The 20,998-nt window shown below is 46.5% G+C and overlaps 2 protein-coding genes and 1 long non-coding RNA gene across 3 annotated transcripts in view; all 3 read left to right on the top strand.

Annotated features, from left to right (window-relative positions):
* The first annotated feature begins 2,728 nt into the window (after positions 1 to 2,728).
* LOC115127864 (uncharacterized) lies at positions 2,729 to 3,595 on the top strand. The gene is made up of 3 exons (XR_003863439.2): positions 2,729 to 2,955; positions 3,072 to 3,309; positions 3,451 to 3,595. It is a non-coding gene; the product is annotated as an uncharacterized LOC115127864 (long non-coding RNA).
* Positions 3,596 to 10,741: 7,146 nt separating this feature from the next.
* LOC135572546 (paternally-expressed gene 3 protein-like) lies at positions 10,742 to 12,892 on the top strand. Its single transcript, XM_065020681.1, has 2 exons — positions 10,742 to 10,783; positions 10,888 to 12,892. The coding sequence occupies exons 1-2, from the start codon at positions 10,775 to 10,777 to the stop codon at positions 12,397 to 12,399; spliced, it is 1,521 nt and encodes a 506-aa protein (XP_064876753.1). The 5' UTR covers positions 10,742 to 10,774; the 3' UTR covers positions 12,400 to 12,892.
* A 113-nt stretch (positions 12,893 to 13,005) lies between these two features.
* The window catches only part of nhej1 (nonhomologous end-joining factor 1), a 55,873-nt gene continuing 47,880 nt past the window's right edge, over positions 13,006 to 20,998 (top strand). The window contains exons 1-5 of the mRNA XM_065023084.1: positions 13,006 to 13,074; positions 14,068 to 14,281; positions 14,371 to 14,586; positions 14,760 to 14,898; positions 14,986 to 15,044. Of these exons, the coding sequence (XP_064879156.1) occupies positions 14,099 to 14,281; positions 14,371 to 14,586; positions 14,760 to 14,898; positions 14,986 to 15,044 (597 nt within the window). The 5' untranslated portion in view covers positions 13,006 to 13,074; positions 14,068 to 14,098. The remainder of the gene's footprint in view (positions 13,075 to 14,067; positions 14,282 to 14,370; positions 14,587 to 14,759; positions 14,899 to 14,985; positions 15,045 to 20,998) is intronic.

Raw genomic sequence — 20,998 nt, 5'->3', positions numbered from 1 at the left:
TTTGTAACTGTGAAAATAGGACAATGTGTACAAAACATTAGGAACACCTTCCTAATTTGGAGTACCCTATTTTGCCCTCAGAACAGCCTCAATTCAGTGGGGCATGGACTCTACATGGTGCTGAAAGCATTCCACAGGGTTGCTGGCCCATGTTTACTCCAATGATTCCCACAGTTGTCAAGTTGGCTGGATGTCCTTTGGCTGATGAATCATTCTTGATACACAGGAAGCTGTTGAGCATGAAAAACCCAGCAGCATTGCAGTTCTTGACACAAACCGATGCACCTGGCACCTACTACCATACCCCGTTCAAAGGCACTTAAATATTTTTGTCTTGCCCATTCCCCCTCAATGGCACACAATCCATGTGTAAAAGAAAAACTTAACCTGGCTCCTTCAGTTCATATATGGATTGAAGTGGATATAACAGGTGACTTCAATAAGAGATAATATAATTCACCTGGTCAGTTTGTCGTGGAAAGAGCAGGTGTTCCTAATGTTTTGTACAATCAGCGTAAATGCATGTTTTGTATTTTAAACAGTACATATATATTTAACTAGGGGGCGACCAAGTTGTAAGCTGCTTGGAGCGCTTACACTGCCGAACATGGGGTGCGTTCGTAAATTCCCTCAGGCTATATACTCCGATTTCAGAACACTCTCGTCTGAGTGTGCCAGAGAATTATGAATTTACGAACGCTCAACACCCGTATATGGCCAGTGTCAGTAAACGTCGGCAAAAATGCGTAATTAAATTGTTGCCAGCAGCACAGTTTGCAGTCACCAACGCTCTGGATAACATGAAAACAGCCTAACCATCTCTGCTAGGGTGAGAAATGGTCAGTGATGTGAACTCTCATTTTCGTCTGGAAGTAGCTTGCAAGCTAGTTAACTTTAGCCAGTTAGCTTGGGTGCTTGACAGCCGTTGTGAGGTCAGAGCACTCGGATCAACCCCACTCCTCGACCAGAGCGTCCAGTGTGCGCTCTAAACGCTCCGAGAGCGAAACTCTGATTTTACGAACGGACAATCTGACAAAGCTCTGAGCACACTGACTGGGTGCTCTCTGGCATTCCAGAGTGAATTTACGAACGCTACCCGGATAGAACTAGGCTGTGCTTGTTTTTGTTGGACATATGTTGCCATGACAACAGCGCAAGTTCTATCCCTATTTTGAAAGCGTTTTCCAGTGGCAGATTTGCTTCCTATTTATAAACTTTCTCAGAAAATACTAGGCACCGAGGTGTATAATGACTGATCCAGTGGCAACGACGACCGAAGGGCCACCAACGGATGGAAAATCAGTCAATCTCATTGGGAATGTAAATATAATTGTTACAACAGGCAGGCATATTTACCCTAGAAATACACCAACAGTAATTTCTCAGTTTAATAGATGCACATTGAACCATCAGTTGTCACGGACATAACACTAGAGGGCTGGGTTGCTACCTGGTTCATTTTCACAGCTGTTGAGAAGAGTATCAAGAGCCGAGCCTGTTCCTGATGACGATGAGGAAGAGGAGGAGGAGCTTCCCCCACCACCACCACTAATTCCACGAGGCCCTCTAGTGAATTTGCATTTTCGTATTGTCTATTCACATTATTATGCTTAGTTAACTGGAATATAGATTTTACACCTGACATGCATATTATTATTACATTAAAGGACTGTAGTGTTTAAAATAGTATATTTTGTTTACAGAAAGGATGTCTAACAGTCCATCTGAAAAACTGCAGGGATTTCAATAAAAACGGTATCCTTCTCAGTGACCCCTAACAGTGAAATCATTAGACCCTATTCACCATGCCAAAGCTTTGTGTGTGTGTCCGTGTGCTAACTGGGGTAGTTAAGTTAGGTCACCTAGCTATCTTAAGATCAATGCATTTCAAAGCTTTGTGTGTGTATCAGTGTGCTAACTGGGGTAGTTAAATTATGCCATCGTAAGTGGCCCTGGATAAGTGTCTGCTAAATGACTAGTAAAATGAGTGTTTTCATGAGCGTTGTGTTCCCAGCTTCCATAAAGAAAGGCACCCAGGGCTTCCTGAGGGCGAGTATTGGGGAGAAGGTGAAGTGTACTATGGTCCAGCCCTACAAGGACTCCAAGGCTGAGCGCTCCAAGTTCCCCCTCTGCTTCAATGAGTGGAAGTATTTCTCCATACAGGTAAGTAGGTATATTAGTTGATGCTCTAGCCAACTTCTCTCTGTCTGGATTCATGTATTGGTCATGACAAAGGAGTTGGCTACACTGCAGGTACAGTATGGGGCCAGCTATTGCAATACTGTATTGAGAAAGTTGTAAGAATATTATTTTCCGTTTCTAACAGGACAGGTTCTTCCTCTGTCCAAGACCTTAACACAATCAATCAATGACTCATTTGGATGTTTCAGATTCCTAAGAGCACTGATAACACGCTGGGTGTCTGTGAGTCACACCGTCTGGGGGTGGAGCTCATCTTCTTTGAGCAGGACACCGGCGTTCCCAAGCTCATAGGAAAGACCTTTGTCAAACTGCTGGACATCCTCAGTGTGAGTGACACAGACAGGAGCGATAGGGACGAACCCACCGCCCCTTCATGCTCACCGTGCCATGTTTAAATGGGATGATAATAAAATGATGATCATTAGAGTGAGTGACACGGACAGGAGCGATAGGGACGAACCCACCGCCCCTTCATGCTCACCGTGCCATGTTTAAATGGGATGATAATAAAATGATGATCATTAGAGTGAGTGTACAAAGCTGTCCAGGACTCAACACGTGTGGATGTCCTCCACTAAAGAACCAATGGGTTCTTTCTATTTTAGCTTCCAGTCGATGGTACAAGTATTGTCATTCACCTGCTGCTAGAAGGCTGGCATGCAGGACCAGATATCAACTGTCTTGTCCTCTGTCCTGTTCTCTAATCAGAAATCACAAATGAACCACCTGCTGGAGCTGAGGCTCAAGCGCCAGGTACAGAATATGAACACCATGGTCAACATGTGGGACAGTTATATCATGTTCAACGGGAGTTTTGTACAATGGATTCCTGTATTGACACACGCAATAAAAGCCGACTTGTTTTCCAGGTCATCTGTAAGCTGGAGATGGAGATGGTGATTGCGTATGGATCCTTGGGTTACGGATACTCCCACCAGGTTAGAGGGAGACACATCAGTGTTTGTGTAGATGTGGAGGAAGAATTGATCTTGCCTATCTATTATTTACTCCCTAGTTGAAGCACCCAAATAGAAACATGGAGAGCCTAGTGGAGCGCTCGCTCTTCCTCCGCTGTCCACCACCGGACGACCGCAAAGACCATCACTAGTGAGACACGGACACACTCAAATACTGTACATGAATTCTTAATTATTGACATTCTGACACTGTGACCCTTTTGTGTGAGTTTTTCCCTCCTAGATTTGACAGACCGATATACTGCCATGTAACATATCGCTGTGTCTACAGTAATGTGGTCACTCCTAAGCCAGTACCTTATTCAGACTTCATCGCAGCGCTGATGTACAGAGAGACCACCAACCCAGACAACAGGACGACTTACCCCTCAAACAGCACAATATCCCCCATCATCCTGGAATGTATGGAGAAGAGGGGCAGGTACGGTTTATTATGGAATCTCATTCTGGGTTCAAAGGTCAAAGTGTATACTGTTTTCAGCCCATTTTCTGAAAATGATGCATAGTAGCTACACTAACAAAACAAATGTCTACTGTCCAAAAACTGCCTTAGTGAATGAATTATATCCCAGGTAAGTGGAACATAAGGTTAAATAACCATAATATAAAAGGATCTGATATTGCTAAGTGGTCAATATAGTGTTATCTTCGAGAGAACAGGAAGGATGCAGGTAGGAAACGTCCCAAATGATTCCCTATTCCCTACAGTGACAATAAACAGTATGTGAACCCTTTGGAGTTACCTGGATTTCTGCATAAATTGGTCATTAAATTTGATCTGATCTTCATCTAAGTCACAACAATAGACAAACATAGTGTGCTTAAACTAATAACACACAAATGATTGTTTTGTTGTTGACTATACTGAAAACATAATTTTAACATTCACAGTATAGGTTGGAAAAAGTATGTGAACCCCCAGGCTAATGACTTCTCCAAAAGCTAATTGGAGTCAGGAGTCAGCTAACCTGGAGTCCAATCAATGAGATTGGAAATGTTGGTTAGAGCAGCCTTACCCTATAAAAAACACTCACAAAATTTGAGTTTGCTATTCACAAGAAGCATTGCCTGATGTGAACCATGTCTCAAACAAAAGAGACCTCAGAAGACCTAAGAATTTTACTTGCATAAAGATGGACAGGGTTACAAATGTATCTCTCAAAGCCTTGATGTTCATCAGTCCACGGTAAGACAAATTGTCTATAAGTGGAGAAAGTTCAGCCCTGTTGCTACAGGAGAGGCCGTCCTGCAAAGATGACTGCAAGAGCACAACGCAGAATGCTCAATGATGTTAAGAAGAATCCTAGAGTATCAGCTAAAGACTTACAGAAATCTCTGGAACATGCTGACGAGGTCGCTAGGTGTACGATTTTTCCTCCGACACATTGGTGCGGCTGGCTTCCGGGTTGGATGCGCGCTGTGTTAAGAAGCAGTGCGGCTTGGTTGAGTTGTGTTTCGGGGGACGCATGGCTCTCGACCTTCGTCTCTCCTGAGCCCGTACAGGAGTTGTAGCGATGAGACAAGACAGTAACAATTGAATACCACAAAATTGGGGAGAAAAAGGGAGTAAAAAAAAGAAGAATGGTGTGCATGGGAGGATACCACGAAAGAAGCTGAGGGTCTTTGGGCTGGTTTGCTAACTACCTCTCTCAAAGAGTGCAGTCTATAAAGTCAGGAAATCTGCTGCCTGTCACCAAGGGAGTACCCCAAGGCTCGATCCTAGGCCCCACACTCTTCTCAATTTATTAGGAAGCTCTCATCCATTTATACTCAGCTGGCCCCTGCCTGGATTTTGTGTTAAATGCTCTACAACAAAGCTTTCTTAGTGTCTAACAAGCTTTCTCTACCCTTAACCTTGTTCTGAACACCTCCAAAATAAAGGTCATGTGGTTTGGTAAGGTGCGAATACTACCTCTGAGGGCTTTGAGTTTGATGTAGTCACCTCATAGTCACCTCATAGAAGTACTTGGGAGTATGGCTAGACGGTGCACTGTCCTTCTCTCAGCACATATCAAAGCTGCAGGCTAAAGTTAAATCTAGGCTTGGTTTCCTCTATCGTAATCGCTCCTCTTTCACCCCAGCTGCCAAACTAACCATGATTCAGATGACCATCCTACCCATGCTAGGCTACCTGGGTTGGACTAGTAACCGAAAGGTTGCAAGATCGAATCGCCGAGCTGACAAGGTAAAAATCTGTCGTTCTGCCCCTGAACAAGGCAGTTAACCCACTGTTCCTAGGTCGTCATTGAAAATAAGAATTTGTTCTTAACTGACGTGCCTACTTAAATAAAGGTTAAAAATACATAAAAAAAGTTTACGGAGACTTCATTTATAGATGGGCAGGTAAGGGTGCTCTCGAGTGGCTAGATGTTTTTTACCATTCAGCCATCAGATTTGCCACCAATGCTCCTTATAGGACACATCACTGCACTCTATACTCCTCTGTGAACTGGTAATCTCTATACCCGTCGCAAGACCCACTGGTTGATGCTTATTTATAAAACCCTCTTAGGCCTCACTCCCCCCTATCTGAGATATCTACTGCAGCCCTCATCCTCCACATACAACACCCGTTCTGCCAGTCACATTCTGTTAAAGGTCCCCAAAGCACACACATCCCTGAGTCGCTCCTCTTTTCAGTTCACTGCAGCTAGCGACTGGAACGAGATGCAAAAAAACACTCAAACTGGACAGTTTTATCTCCATCTCTTCATTCAAAGACTCAATCATGGACACTTACTGACAGTTGTGGCTGCTTTGCATGGTGTTGTCTCTACCTTTTTGCCCTCTGTGCTGTTGTCTGTGCCCAATAATGTTTGTACCATGTTTTGTGCTGCTATCTTGTTGTGTTGATACCATGTTGTTGTTATGTTGTGTTGTCATGTGTTGCTGCCTTGCTATGTTGTTATCTTAGGTCTCTCTTTATGTAGTGTTGTGTTGTCATGTGTTGCTGCCTTGCTATGTTGTTATCTTAGGTCTCTCTTTATGTAGTGTTGTGTTGTCATGTGTTGCTGCCTTGCTATGTTGTTATCTTAGGTCTCTCTTTATGTAGTGTTGTGTTGTCATGTGTTGCTGCCTTGCTTGTTGTTATCTTAGGTCTCTCTTTTATGTTAGTTGTTGTGTTGTCATGTGTTGTTATCTTGCCTTTGCTAGTGTTGTGTCATCTGCCTTTATGTTGTTATCTTAGGTCTTTATGTAGTGTTGTGTTGTCATGTGTTGCTGCCTTGCTATGTTGTTATCTTAGGTCTCTCTTTATGTAGTGTTGTGTTGTCATGTGTTGCTGCCTTGCTATGTTGTTATCTTAGGTCTCTCTTTATGTAGTGTTGTGTTGTCATGTGTTGCTGCCTTGCTATGTTGTTATCTTAGGTCTCTCTTTTTAGTGTTGTGTTGTCATGTGTTGCTGTTATGTTGTTATTGTCATGTGTTGTCATGTGTTGCTGCCTTGCTATGTTGTTATCTTAGGTCTCTCTTTATGTAGTGTTGTGTTGTCATGTGTTGCTGCCTTGCTATGTTGTTATCTTAGGTCTCTCTTTATTAGTGTTGTGTTGTCATGTGTTGCTGCCTTTATGTTGTTATCTTAGGTCTCTCTTTATGTAGTGTTGTGTTGTCATGTGTTGCTGCCTTGCTATGTTGTTATCTTAGGTCTCTCTTTATGTAGTGTTGTGTTGTCATGTGTTGCTGCCTTGCTATGTTGTTGTCTTTAGGTCTCTCTTTATGTAGTGTTGTCATGTGTTGCTGCCTTGCTATGTTGTTATCTTAGGTCTCTCTTTATGTAGTGTTGTCATGTGTTGCTGCCTTGCTATGTTGTTATCTTAGGTATCTTAGTGTTGTGTTGTCATGTGTTGCTGCCTTGCTATGTTGTTATCTTAGGTCTCTCTTTTGTAGTGTTGTCATGTGTTGCTGCCTTGCTATGTTGTTATCTTAGGTCTCTCTTTATGTAGTGTTGTGTTGTCATGTGTTGCTGCCTTGCTATGTTGTTATCTTAGGCCTTTATGTAGTGTTGTGTTGTCATGTGTTGCTGCCTTGCTATGTTGTTATCTTAGGTCTCTCTTTATGTTGTGTTGTGTTGTCATGTTGTTGCTTGTCTTGCTAGTGTTGTTATCTTTAGGTTATCTTAGGTCTCTCTTTATGTAGTGTTGTCATGTGTTGCTGCCTTGCTATGTTGTTATCTTAGGTCTCTCTTTATGTAGTGTTGTGTTGTCATGTGTTGCTGCCTTGTATGTTGTTGTCTTTGTGTTGTCATGTGTTGCTGCCTTGCTATGTTGTTATCTTAGGTCTCTCTTTATGTAGTGTTGTCATGTGTTGCTGCCTTGCTATGTTGTTATCTTAGGTCTCTCTTTATGTAGTGTTGTGTTGTCATGTGTTGCTGCCTTGCTATGTTGTTATCTTAGGTCTCTCTTTATGTAGTGTTGTGTTGTCATGTGTTGCTGCCTTGCTATGTTGTTATCTTAGGTCTCTCTTTATGTAGTGTTGTGTTGTCATGTGTTGCTGCCTTGCTATGTTGTTATCTTAGGTCTCTCTTTATGTAGTGTTGTGTTGTCATGTGTTGCTGCCTTGCTATGTTGTTATCTTAGGTCTCTCTTTATGTAGTGTTGTGTTGTCATGTGTTGCTGCCTTGCTATGTTGTTATCTTAGGTCTCTCTTTATGTAGTCTCTCGTTGTGATATGTGTTTTGTTCTATATTTATATTGTGTTTTTAAAAATGTTCATCTCAGGCCCCCATCCCTGCAGGAGGCCTTTGGTAGGCCGTCATTGTAAATAATAATTTGTTCTTAACTGACTTGCCAAGTTAAATAAAGGTTAAATAAAAATTAATTTAAACAAATTTAAAAAGCCATTGCTGTCCAATAAAAACATTGCTGCACGTCTGAAGTTTGCAAATGTGCACCTGGATGTTCCACAGCGCTACTGACAACATATTCTGTGGACAGATGAAACTACAGTTGAGTTGTTTGGAAGAAACACACAAGACTGTGTGGAGAGAAAAAAGGCACAGCACACCAACATAAAAACCTCATCCCAACTGTAAAGTATGGTGGAGGGAGCATCGTGGTTTGGGCCTGCTTTGCTGCCTCAGGGCCTGGACAGCTTGCTATCATTGATGGAAAAATGAATTCCCAAGTTTATCAACACATTGTTCAGGATAATGTCTGTCCTCCAAATAGAAGCTCAACAGAAGTTGGTGATGCAACAGGACAACGACCCAAAACACAGAAGTAAATCAACAACAGAAGAAAATACGCCTTCTGGAGAGGCCCAGTCAGAGTCCTGACCTTCTGGAGTGGCCCAGTCAGAGTCCTGACCTTCTGGAGTGGCCCAGTCAGAGTCCTGACCTTCTGGAGTGGCCCAGTCAGAGTCCTGACCTTCTGGAGAGGCCCAGTCAGAGTCCTGACCTTCTGGAGTGGCCCAGTCAGAGTCCTGACCTTCTGGAGAGGCCCAGTCAGAGTCCTGACCTCAACCCGATTGAGAGTCTGTAGCATGACCTCAAGAGAGCAGTTCACACCAGACATCCCAAGAATATTGCTGAACTGAAACAGTTTTGTAAAGACGAATGGTCCAAAGTTTCTCCTGACGGTTGTGCAGGTCTGATCCACAACTACAGAAAATGTTTGGTTGAGGTTATTTCTGCCAACCAGTTATTCAATCCAAGGGTTCACATACTTTTTCCACTGTGATTGTTTGCACAGTGTGTTCAATAAAGACATGAAAACGTATAATTGTTTGTGTGTTATTAGTTTAAGCACAACGGTTTGTCTATTGTTGTGACCTAGATGGAGATCAGAATACATTTGACAATTTATGCAGAAATCCAGGTATTTCCAAAGGGTTCACATACTTTTTCTTGACACTGTATCTAGTGCAATCCTTTTGACCAGAGCCCTGTGGGATGTAAAGGAACCAGAGCCCTGTGGGATGTAAAGGAACCAGAGCCCTGTGGGATGTAAAGGAACCAGAGCCCTGTGGGATGTAAAGGAACCAGAGCCCTGTGGGATGTAAAGGAACCAGAGCCCTGTGGGATGTAAAGGAACCAGAGCCCTGTGGGATGTAAAGGAACCAGAGCCCTGTGGGATGTAAAAAGGAACCAGAGCCCTGTGGGATGTGAAGGAACCAGAGCCCTGTGGGATGTAAAGGAACCAGAGCCCTGTGGGATGTAAAGGAACCAGAGCCCTGTGGGATGTAAAGGAACCAGAGCCCTGTGGGATGTAAAGGAACCAGAGCCCTGTGGGATGTAAAGGAACCAGAGCCCTGTGGGATGTAAAGGAACCAGAGCCCTGTGGGATGTAAAAAGGAACCAGAGCCCTGTGGGATGTGAAGGAACCAGAGCCCTGTGGGATGTAAAGGAACCAGAGCCCTGTGGGATGTGAAGGAACCAGAGCCCTGTGGGATGTAAAGGAACCAGAGCCCTGTGGGATGTAAAGGAACCAGAGCCCTGTGGGATGTAAAGGAACCAGAGCCCTGTGGGATGTAAAGGGACCAAAGCCCTGTGGGATGTAAAGGAACCAGAGCCCTGTGGGATGTAAAGGAACCAGAGCCCTGTGGGATGTAAAGGAACCAGAGCCCTGTGGGATGTAAAGGAACCAGAGCCCTGTGGGATGTAAAGGAACCAGAGCCCTGTGGGATGTAAAGGAACCAGAGCCCTGTGGGATGTAAAGGAACCAGAGCCCTGTGGGATGTAAAGGAACCAGAGCCCTGTGGGATGTAAAGGGACCAGAGCCCCGTGGGATGTAAAGGAACCAGAGCCCTGGTCAAAAGTAGTGCGCGAGAAAGGGAATAGGGTACTATTTGGAACGGATCCCTAATGTTAAGTTATTACCCCCATGATGCCCAGGCTACTGCAGATGCACGAGGAGATGGAGGCGTTTGAGTCGTCCGAGGACTCCCTGCAGTACCTGGAGAAACTGGTGATGAAGAAAGGGATTAGAACCGGTACCCCCTGGAGGATGAACAAGAGGTTCAAGGTCTGTCTGTCTGTAACTCAACTCTCTCTCTTTTTCTATCAACTCAGTTCATTCAGGAAGTCCTATACAGATTTCTCATTATTAATTTGGCCACATTCGTAGTGTGTTCCCTGTAAATGCTTTATTTACACTAACCCTGTGTGTATATTCAATTCTATGTCAATGACCCTCTTGGTTGAGCTGTAGGGCAGTGTTGTGTCCTGTAAAACAGTATATCTGAGAGGGTTTTGTCTGGTGTGTGTTTGCAGCTTCTCTCTAAGTGGAGGAAAAAGGCAACGATGGTCTCCAAGCTGCTCAATTTTGGAGGCTGTTCAGAGGCGGCGAAACAACAGAGAGACAACATGTTGCCCACAGGGCCATTGGGTTGGTCAACCTTTCACTCACGGACACACACACTCATGGACACACACACTCACGGACACACACACTCACGGACACAAACACTCACGGACACAAACACTCACGGACACAAACACACATACATGGCTAAACTCGTCAAACGGCAAAAAGACAGATAGGATGTTGCATATGGATTTCTCTGGTTAATATCAATATCCATGGCAGTGCTGATTTTGATGTCACTGTTTTTATGTTGCAGGTGTGACTCCCCCTGTGCCACTTTTAAAGCGCCTTGCCATGCAACAGGTACTGCTGATCTGTGTTTATACACACACACACACACACACACACACACACACACAGACAGAGAGTATCTTTCATGTGTAATTTCTTCTGCTGTTTCCTTACAGGAGAAAATACCCTTAGTCAACGAGAACGAAGTGTCTGAAATGAGCAAGCCTCCATCTCCCAGAAAGACCCTGGCTGCAGCATCTGGCCTGTCCACATGTATGGCCTCCACCCAGGTTGCCCAGTCAGCCCCATTCTCTCCACCTCCATCTGATCAATATACCACACCGCCAACAGTAGCCACCCCACCTACAGTAGCCACCCCACCTACATCAGCTGTGGCCCATAAGGCATCTCCCCCTAGCAGTGTGGCCTCCAGCTCCATGGACCACCTTGTCCAGTCCAGGGCCACCTCTTCCCCCAGACACGTCACCCTGGTCCTGCCTGAGGGTCCCGCCACCCCAGCTTCCACCTCAGCCTCCACCTGCGCTCAGCCCAGTACCAGACACATCCCTAAACCCACCAATGTGGCCGCAGTCCCCGTTCCCATCCACCTGACCTCCCTCTGTGTTCTTACTACCCTGGAGGAAGAAGGAGAGGAGGAAGAAGGAGAGGAGGAAGAAGGAGAGGAGGAAGACGGAGAGGAGGAGGTCGGGAAGAAAAAGGAGGTGCATGCTGCAGTATCGTCCTCCCTCCTCAAGACGCTCTCCTCTCTGACGCTGACCCCCGAGGTGGCCCTCCATGCCACCCTGGTGCACTCGCACCAACAGAGCAGGCATTGGCAGCTGGAGGAATGTCAGCCAGCTAACCCCAGCTACCAGCAGGAGGAGTGTCATTCAGCTAGCCCCAGCTACCAGCAGGAGGAATGTCATCCAGCTAGCCCCAGCTACCAGCAGGAGGAATGTCAGCCAGCTAACCCCAGCTACCAGCAGGAGGAGTGTCATCCAGCTAACCCCAGCTACCAGCAGGAGGAGTGTCATCCAGCTAACCCCAGCTACCAGCAGGAGGAGTGTCATCCAGCTAACCCCAGCTACCAGCAGGAGGAGTGTCATCCAGCTAACCCCAGATACCAGCAGGAGGAGTGTCATCCAGCTAACCCCAGCTACCAGCCTTACCAGGAGAGCCCGTCCAGGGGGAAGAGTGACCGAGACCAGGGGAGGACTGGTAGTGATGCCGCTGGAGGAGTGAGGGAGTCGGGGTGGACCCAGACCCAGAGAGAGGCTGCTGGAATGGGCAGCATTGGAGGTCGGTGGAAGCTGAATTTTGCTGGGCTTGGCTCTCTTGGTTCCGGAGGGCAGAGGAGGGAAGAAGATGCCCCATGCAGCAGCACTGCCTTCAGGTCCCCTACACTGATCGACCTGGCCCCACCACGGCTGCTGGGGGCCTGGACCGAGAACATTGCCACTGTGCCGACACCCATAGGAGGGGGTGGGGGAGGCCTGGACTGGAGATCTGGAGGTCTGCCTGCTGCCCAGAGAACCAGCCCAACTCTCTGCTCTCAGTTAATCTCCCCCCTGTCCATCCCGCCGTCATCCGACCCTCTGAGCCAAAGCCCTCTGACGTGCTCCCCCTGCCGCACCTTGGCTCACGGGCCACTGACACACCTTCTCCAGACCTGGAAACCTGGACCCTAGATAGTTCTCCCTTCCTCGGTGGTATGCTGTGTGAGTCCAACCCTCCAGATCTACGTGTAGGCCAAACCAGCGGTGGCAGCAACACTGACAGGCACACCCAGAGATCAGGAGGAGCCAGCTCCAGCACAGAACCACTCACCACACTCAATTCCTGGCTCAGCAGTGACAATCTCCCCACCGGAGCTGGCTCAGACTCTGGACAGTGGTCCCTCCTCTCAGAGATCGACATGTCACCACTCCGCAGCGGACTGGTCTTCTCCCCCCTTACCCCCATCTCCACCTCCGACCCCCTCACCCCCAGCTCCTCCCCTACCAGAAGCACCAGAGGCGGCAAGCCAGGCAAGGAGAGACCCAGGGTCGTGGAGACACCGCATTCCCCATATCACAGGCGCAACAGAGACCACAGAGATTATTATGGGAAGATGTAGCAAAAATATATATTTTTTGGCAGCCTATTTTGTCAAGTTCATTGCCTTTTACTTGGGAAATTATCTGATTCGGTTATCTAAGTATTAATTCAAATGTTTATTTTATCAAAGAATTTAGTTAAGATGAATTATGTTTTTTTATTGATAAAATAGGACAGGGCCTCTAAAGCGGAACTAATTTAATGAGGGGTTTTGTTTCAGTGAAAGCAGAGGAATGTTTTGACCGCAGGACCGTTCCCAAACTTTGGTATGTGCATTCATTCTCGGGAATTTATTTTTTATAATAAACTGTTCCCAACCTGAATAATTTCATATCATTTACGTAAATTGAATAAGCCCAATTAATGAAAATTATGCTAAATTATTTTTGTCGCGTACTGCATGCATAACGTTACTTTGATACTGGCTTGGCTTGTTGAATATTCACTTCCTAAATATTGTCACATTCTAAAGCAAGCTAACATAAACATTACATAAAGCGAGTTGGCTACGTTTTCTATTTACCATTTGCATTACATTAGTTTGCTCACTAACCTCTGAAATATGCGCTGTAAAATAATGGCATTTGCTAGAAATACCAAGTATTCCCGAAAACAACCTCCTTACATATCCCCAACAACCTCAAGTTGCTGCTAGTGGTCGGCTCATATAGATGGTGTGTGATTATGCGGTTAGGACAGCAGCGTCTAACACGTTTTAACAGATCTGTGTCCAGACTGAGTCTCGTACTTTAACGTGGCTGATTTAGCGACTCACTGACTCCATCCAACCAGTGTCAAGAGTAAGCGAACAGAGACGTTACCATTATATGACGTGTGCTTCTGTCAAGTGATGACAAGCAGATGATGCCTGTACTATAAGACAGCAATGTGCATGATCCTAGATAACCACAGCCTTTCATGGTTGTAGTTCATTCACAAGACAAGGGAAATATGACAACCTGGTTGCTCCTCAGCCCTCTAGGTGGTTGGTGCTGGCCTGGTGATAGTCTGCCATGGAGAGAGATGGGAGTAATGTTACATCATCTCTCTAGCTGGTTGGTGCTGGCCTGGTGATAGTCTGCCATGGAGAGAGATGGGAGTAATGTTACATCATCTCTCTAGGTGGTTGGTGCTGGCCTGGTGATAGTCTGCCATGGAGAGAGATGGGAGTAATGTTACATCATCTCTCTAGGTGGTTGGTGCTGGCCTGGTGATAGTCTGCCATGGAGAGAGATGGGAGTAATGTTACATCTCTCTAGGTGGTTGGTGCTGGCCTGGTGATAGTCTGCCATGGAGAGAGATGCAGTTGATGGGGTTCTGCTGGACTGTCCCTGGGTACCAGTGTGTATCAGTGGGTCTCAGCTCCTGGCCAAGACCTGGTTTGGGGACACAGCGTACCGCATCCTGCTCACGGACCTGCACTCTGTGTGGGAGGAGGAGATGGACACCAGGGCCATCCAGGACAGAGCTCAGGCAAGGAGGACACACACATGTATGTACACACACACAAATTAAAGTACATTTCAACAGCCTTTGAAAAAATGTCCTCTCTGTCATAACAGGAGCTGAACAGGCGATTGCGGGCTCCCGTCCACGCCTTCTTCTCTCACATGTGTGAGGTGGCTCAACCCTGTCTGTCTGGACGGGTGGAGGACGGGGGGGCGCTTCAGTTCTCCCACAACCACCACGGCGATGACATCAACCTGAAGTTGAAGAGTGAGCTGGCTGGGGTGCCTTTCTACTGGGAATTCCGCTGCATCCCTGCCCCTGTGGCTTTGGTACGATCTATAGACTTAACTGAACACCAACTCTATACTCAACTTTCACTGAACTTTTCAGTGTGTTTGTGTGTTTTTATGCAAGCCCCAGTGTGTGTGTGTGTGTGTGTGTGTGTGTGTGCGCGCGCTCCATGACTAATGGTTGTGTAATGTGTATTGGTGTGTTCTATCAGGTGTGCAGTCAGCTTGTGCGCCCCCTGCTGTTGATGAGCAGGTTACTGCAGAGACAGGTGGGCCAACTGGGAGCTCTGCTGGCCAGGAAAGACACTGAGCTCCAAGACTACAGGGACAATGGGGCAGTGCTGAGCAGAGGTAGGCTCTACGTGCAGAGAAACAAAAATACATTCATTAAACACAACATACACACCTGTTCCTCTCATTGGTGTGTGTGTTTTGCAGAGCGATTGCAGACAGAGTTGTTTGAGGAACAAAGCTACAGAGAGAACTTCCTGACACAGGTAAGTTTCATAGTCGCAATCTCAGGCATACTGAACATGCATAGTTAGGAGGAATATATTACTGGGAAAGAGAAAGCCTGGCAAGAGCCGCCTTTGAATACTCAGCTTAGTAAGTAAGCCACAATAAACCAGGTTTCTGCTGCAATATTTTGTGTGAGTCTCTCTGGGCGTGGCCTTCCATAAATAAGGTTATTAATGACTTCTAGTTTTCTACTTATTGGATGGTTGTCTGTCCTTGTTTTATCCAGTGATCACTGACAGAGTAGTGTGTCCACACTTTTGTAAATGACTGTTATTTTTATAATACAGTTCTAATTGAACCTTTATCTAGACCTGAAAGACAATCGGGTGTTCAGGCTTTAAAGGAAATGCTTTGTTTGCACAAGGCGCTCATTGTGCTCAGCTGCATGGCACCCTGGGTCGTCCAGTGAGGACTGGGTTCTTGCTCAGCCAACTGGTGAATGTAGTTTGTTCTGTTCTAGGGGCATTATAGCCATGAGGTGGTTGGTGGGAGGTGCTGGGTTTGGCTGGATCATGGCCAAGTACACTTCCCGTTGGGTTAAAGCCAGGTAAAGAGGCTTGGAGGACACGATGCGCTCTTGTATCTCCATATTAGCCTCGGTGGCCTCTTCAGGGGAGAAGGGGCTGATAAACCTCTTAGTGCTGCCGCCCTCGGTCATCACCTTGGCACGAGGGCGGCATAGTTACCGTATAATCACGTAACTGACGATCATGAAGATAAAATAACTGTCATAACCTATAAAAACATTATGGAAGGAACAGCTGACTGAAGACGGGACGAATGGGCATTCGTTGAGTCTGTTTCTACGGTTACATGGACTCTACAACGTAAGGAGACTTTGTTGCTCCTTGCTGTAGCAAACAAGGCTTTGGTTGTCTAGGCAACGCCCCACTTCCTGCAGCACATGCAGGAGTGGAGGAGAGAAGAAAATGTGCGTCTTTAAAATAAAATAAATAAATAAAACATTTTGCTATTCAAACGATTATAACGCTGACCGCGGTCGTTATGCAGACCAATAACCTTCATCCAAAATTCCATGACCGTCACAGCTCTACTTTGCACTTATGATGGGTCCGCTCGGGAAAATCAACTTTCTTAGACGATCGTCGTGCACTTCGTCATCCAGATTATATAGATTTACACTCCTCTTGTGCGTAGTCTCCTGGGTCGCCTGATGAGGGCTGGGTCCTTGCTCTTACCCCCCCAAAATGCTACCCTCCCCTGTTATTGGTCATTTGAAGAGGTTAGCATGTTTTTGGAGGTTCTGTCATTATTCACATTCTGTCATTATTCACGATTATGAGCAATCATGGTGGCATCAACATTACTGTTGAAGTGTTAGAAACATTCTGTTCTTATTTCCAATAAATGTGACTCCAAAATGACACAATACATTATTCAACATTCAGTTCCTATTCCCAACAAACTGCAAAGGCATCGAACAAGTTTGTAAAGTCACAAGAATGATGTGGTCATTGTGTGCTAGGAATATGTGACCAAATACTAAATGTTTGAATACTTTAATACACTATAGGTGCATTGTTTTCCAAATACTTCTGACACCTTCAAATGGAGGAACTAGATACACAAAGTGCTTTCATTTCTAATCTAAACGGTTACAGGTCTATGGAAATACCACCGAATAAAAGTTGACTTTGTGTCCTGTCGCCTCATAGGAAACATGCTGGAAGAGAGTAGAAAGTTGTAGCTGTCTAAATAAATACGCCGGAGAGTGTGTGTGCAGTCAGGTCCCAAATGATTGGTCCCCTTGATAAAGAGGAGCAAAAAAGTCTATAAAATATATAGCTGATTATGCAAACACACATTTAGATCATTTGTTTGTCCAAAAGTGTTTTATTGTAAGAATATAGCTTGAATACTTCCTATTTATGCTCAAAATAAATGGTCTGATTTGCTTTTGTGTCAACAGTAGTAGAGGGATCCATGCAGTTGATGTGTGTGTTTGTTTGGTGCCCTGGTAGTTTGATGAGCCTGTGTTTTAGTTAGTGTGTTTCAGTTTGACTGTGTGGTAGGATGTGGAATTTCTCAGTCGCTGCTCCATTGACCCCCATCCCTGACCTGTGTGTGTGTTTTGGCATTTCGAAGTGTCCTGGGGAATGTAGAGATGGATTTTTGTCTGAACTCTGCAGTGTGAAACAGGGGGCAGGGAGGGTCCACTCTCCCTCCCTCCTGTCCCTTACGGAGGGTAGTGGGTACTCGTCCTCCTTCCTGACCCCGTCGAGGCCCTCTACCTTGGGCTCGAACCTTACTGTAGTAAACCTCCCTCGAGGTTTGGGGAAATGCTCATCTGGACATGGCCCATAAAGAGAATGGCAATGCATGCAGGGGAACGTGGCCTTTCCTCCTCTCAGATCAAAGTACACACACCTCTCACACCCTTCTTCTCCCGGCCACGGCAAATTCCACTGAGCACCGACAGACCGCCACGAACCAAAGTCCAAACTGAAAATTAGTGTCTGGAAAAATTTCACTGCGAAGTGTCAAGGCAACACACACACTGGAGAGGGAGGTGGCGTCCGTGGCCAGCCATTCCTTTGGGCTCATGGCCTAACCAGTAGACAGATGGGTGGAGGAGGTGGCGCTAGGCGAGGAGCCGTGGCATGTGTGTGTAGTATTTATCTATAGGAGGTGGTGTCTCCGTTTGCATTTCCCCCTCTGGGAAGACTCTCTGTGTACCTTTGTGTCCGTCTGTCTCTCCTGGTGTCTTGCTGTTCATCTTCCCTCTTAAGTCGGATCTGTTTTAGCCTCCAGCCTTCAGCTTGTAGGGCAATACTGGGATCTGTTTTAGCCTCCAGCCTTCGGCTCGTAGGGCAATACTGGGATCTGTTTTAGCCTTCAGCTTGTTGGGCAATACTGGGATCTGTTTTAGCCTCCAGCCTTCGGCTCGTAGGGCAATACTGGGATCTGTTTTAGCATCCAGCTTTCAGCTTGAAGGGCAATACTGGGATCTGTTTTAGCCTTCAGCTCGTGGGGCAATACTGGGATCTGTTTTAGCCTTCAGCTCGTAGGGCAATACTGGGATCTGTTTTAGCCTCCAGCCTTCAGCTCGTAGGGCAATACTGGGATCTGTTTTAGCCTTCAGCTCGTAGGGCAATACTGGGATCTGTTTTAGCCTCCAGCCTTCAGCTCGTAGGGCAATACTGGGTTCTGTTTTAGCCTCCAGCCTTCAGCTTGTTGGGCAATACTGGGTTCTGTTTTAGCCTCCAGCCTTCAGCTCGTAGGGCAACACTGGGATCTGTTTTAGCCTCCAGCCTTCAGCTCGTTGGGCAATACTGGGATCTGTTTTAGCCTCCAGCCTTCAGCTCGTTGGGCAATACTGGGATCTGTTTTAGCCTTCAGCTCGTAGGGCAATACTGGGATTTGTTTTAGCCTTCAGCTCGTAGGGCAATACTGGGTTCTGTTTTAGCCTCCAGCCTTCAGCTCGTAGGGCAATACTGGGTTCTGTTTTAGCCTCCAGCCTTCAGCTTGTTGGGCAATACTGGGTTCTGTTTTAGCCTCCAGCCTTCAGCTCGTAGGGCAACACTGGGATCTGTTTTAGCCTCCAGCCTTCAGCTCGTAGGGCAACACTGGGATCTGTTTTAGCCTCCAGCCTTCAGCTCGTTGGGCAATACTGGGATCTGTTTTAGCCTCCAGCCTTCAGCTCGTTGGGCAATACTGGGATCTGTTTTAGCCTCCAGCCTTCGGCTCATAAGACTATACTGAGATCTGTTTTAGCCTCCAGCCTTCAGCTCGTAAGACTATACTGGGATCTGTTTTAGCCTCCAGCCTTCAGCTCGTTGGGCAATACTGGGATCTGTTTTAGCCTCCAGCCTTCGGCTCATAAGACTATACTGAGATCTGTTTTAGCCTCCAGCCTTCAGCTCGTAAGACTATACTGGGATCTGTTTTAGCCTTCAGCTCGTAGGGCAACACTGGGATCTGTTTTAGCCTCCAGCCTTCAGCTCGTTGGGCAATACTGGGATCTGTTTTAGCCTCCAGCCTTCAGCTCGTTGGGCAATACTGGGATCTGTTTTAGCCTCCAGCCTTCGGCTCATAAGACTATACTGAGATCTGTTTTAGCCTCCAGCCTTCAGCTCGTAAGACTATACTGGGATCTGTTTTAGCCTCCAGCCTTCAGCTCGTTGGGCAATACTGGGATCTGTTTTAGCCTCCAGCCTTCGGCTCATAAGACTATACTGAGATCTGTTTTAGCCTCCAGCCTTCAGCTCGTAAGACTATACTGGGATCTGTTTTAGCCTCCAGCCTTCAGCTCGTAGGGCAATACTGGGATCTGTTTTAGCCTTCAGCTCGTAGGGCAATACTGGGATCTGTTTTAGCCTTCAGCTCGTAGGGCAATACTGGGATCTGTTTTAGCCTCCAGCCTTCAGCTCGTAGGGCAATACTGGGTTCTGTTTTAGCCTCCAGCCTTCAGCTTGTTGGGCAATACTGGGTTCTGTTTTAGCCTCCAGCCTTCAGCTCGTAGGGCAACACTGGGATCTGTTTTAGCCTCCAGCCTTCAGCTCGTTGGGCAATACTGGGATCTGTTTTAGCCTCCAGCCTTCAGCTCGTTGGGCAATACTGGGATCTGTTTTAGCCTTCAGCTCGTAGGGCAATACTGGGATTTGTTTTAGCCTTCAGCTCGTAGGGCAATACTGGGTTCTGTTTTAGCCTCCAGCCTTCAGCTCGTAGGGCAATACTGGGTTCTGTTTTAGCCTCCAGCCTTCAGCTTGTTGGGCAATACTGGGTTCTGTTTTAGCCTCCAGCCTTCAGCTCGTAGGGCAACACTGGGATCTGTTTTAGCCTCCAGCCTTCAGCTCGTTGGGCAATACTGGGATCTGTTTTAGCCTCCAGCCTTCAGCTCGTTGGGCAATACTGGGATCTGTTTTAGCCTCCAGCCTTCGGCTCATAAGACTATACTGAGATCTGTTTTAGCCTCCAGCCTTCAGCTCGTAAGACTATACTGGGATCTGTTTTAGCCTCCAGCCTTCAGCTCGTAGGGCAATACTGGGATCTGTTTTAGCCTTCAGCTCGTAGGGCAATACTGGGATCTGTTTTAGCCTTCAGCTCGTAGGGCAATACTGGGATCTGTTTTAGCCTCCAGCCTTCAGCTCGTAGGGCAATACTGGGTTCTGTTTTAGCCTCCAGCCTTCAGCTTGTTGGGCAATATTGGGTTCTGTTTTAGCCTCCAGCCTTCAGCTCGTAGGGCAACACTGGGATCTGTTTTAGCCTCCAGCCTTCAGCTCGTTGGGCAATACTGGGATCTGTTTTAGCCTCCAGCCTTCAGCTCGTTGGGCAATACTGGGATCTGTTTTAGCCTCCAGCCTTCGGCTCATAAGACTATACTGGGATCTGTTTTAGCCTCCAGCCTTCAGCTCGTAAGACTATACTGGGATCTGTTTTAGCCTCCAGCCTTCAGCTCGTTGGGCAATACTGGGATCTGTTTTAACCTCCAGCCTTCAGATCGTTGGGCAATACTGGGATCTGTTTTAGCCTCCAGCCTTCAGCTCGTAAGACTATACTGGGATCTGTTTTAGCCTTCAGCTCGTAAGACTATACTGGGAACCCAGGCCCAGATAATGCCCCCTTCACCTCTGCTCACCGCAGTCAACACGGCACCTACCTTTTGATGGTGACTCTTACTCAATGGCTACTGAAAGATGCCTTTATCTGTGGGCAAACACATTTAGAATGACATATCTGTCCTTCAAAGTGGTGAGCAGGGTTATTTTTGGAGAATGATTTTCCTGCAAATGAAAGGGGGGAGAGAGGAAGGACTTCTCTGTTTGTCGACAGACCTGGGTTCAAATAGCATTTGAAATCTTTCAAATACTTGCACTCTGCTTGATTGAGCTTGCCTACCAATGGAATGGTACCAAAGTGCAAACGCTGCCCATCCGGGCAGGCTCAGGGAACCGCTCAAAGTAGTTCAAAT

Source organism: Oncorhynchus nerka, linkage group LG2, assembly GCF_034236695.1.
Source record: "Oncorhynchus nerka isolate Pitt River linkage group LG2, Oner_Uvic_2.0, whole genome shotgun sequence".
NCBI lineage: Eukaryota > Metazoa > Chordata > Actinopteri > Salmoniformes > Salmonidae > Oncorhynchus > Oncorhynchus nerka.
The sequence above is the reverse complement of the archived record's forward strand: the minus strand, read 5'-3'. Positions and strand labels throughout refer to the sequence as shown.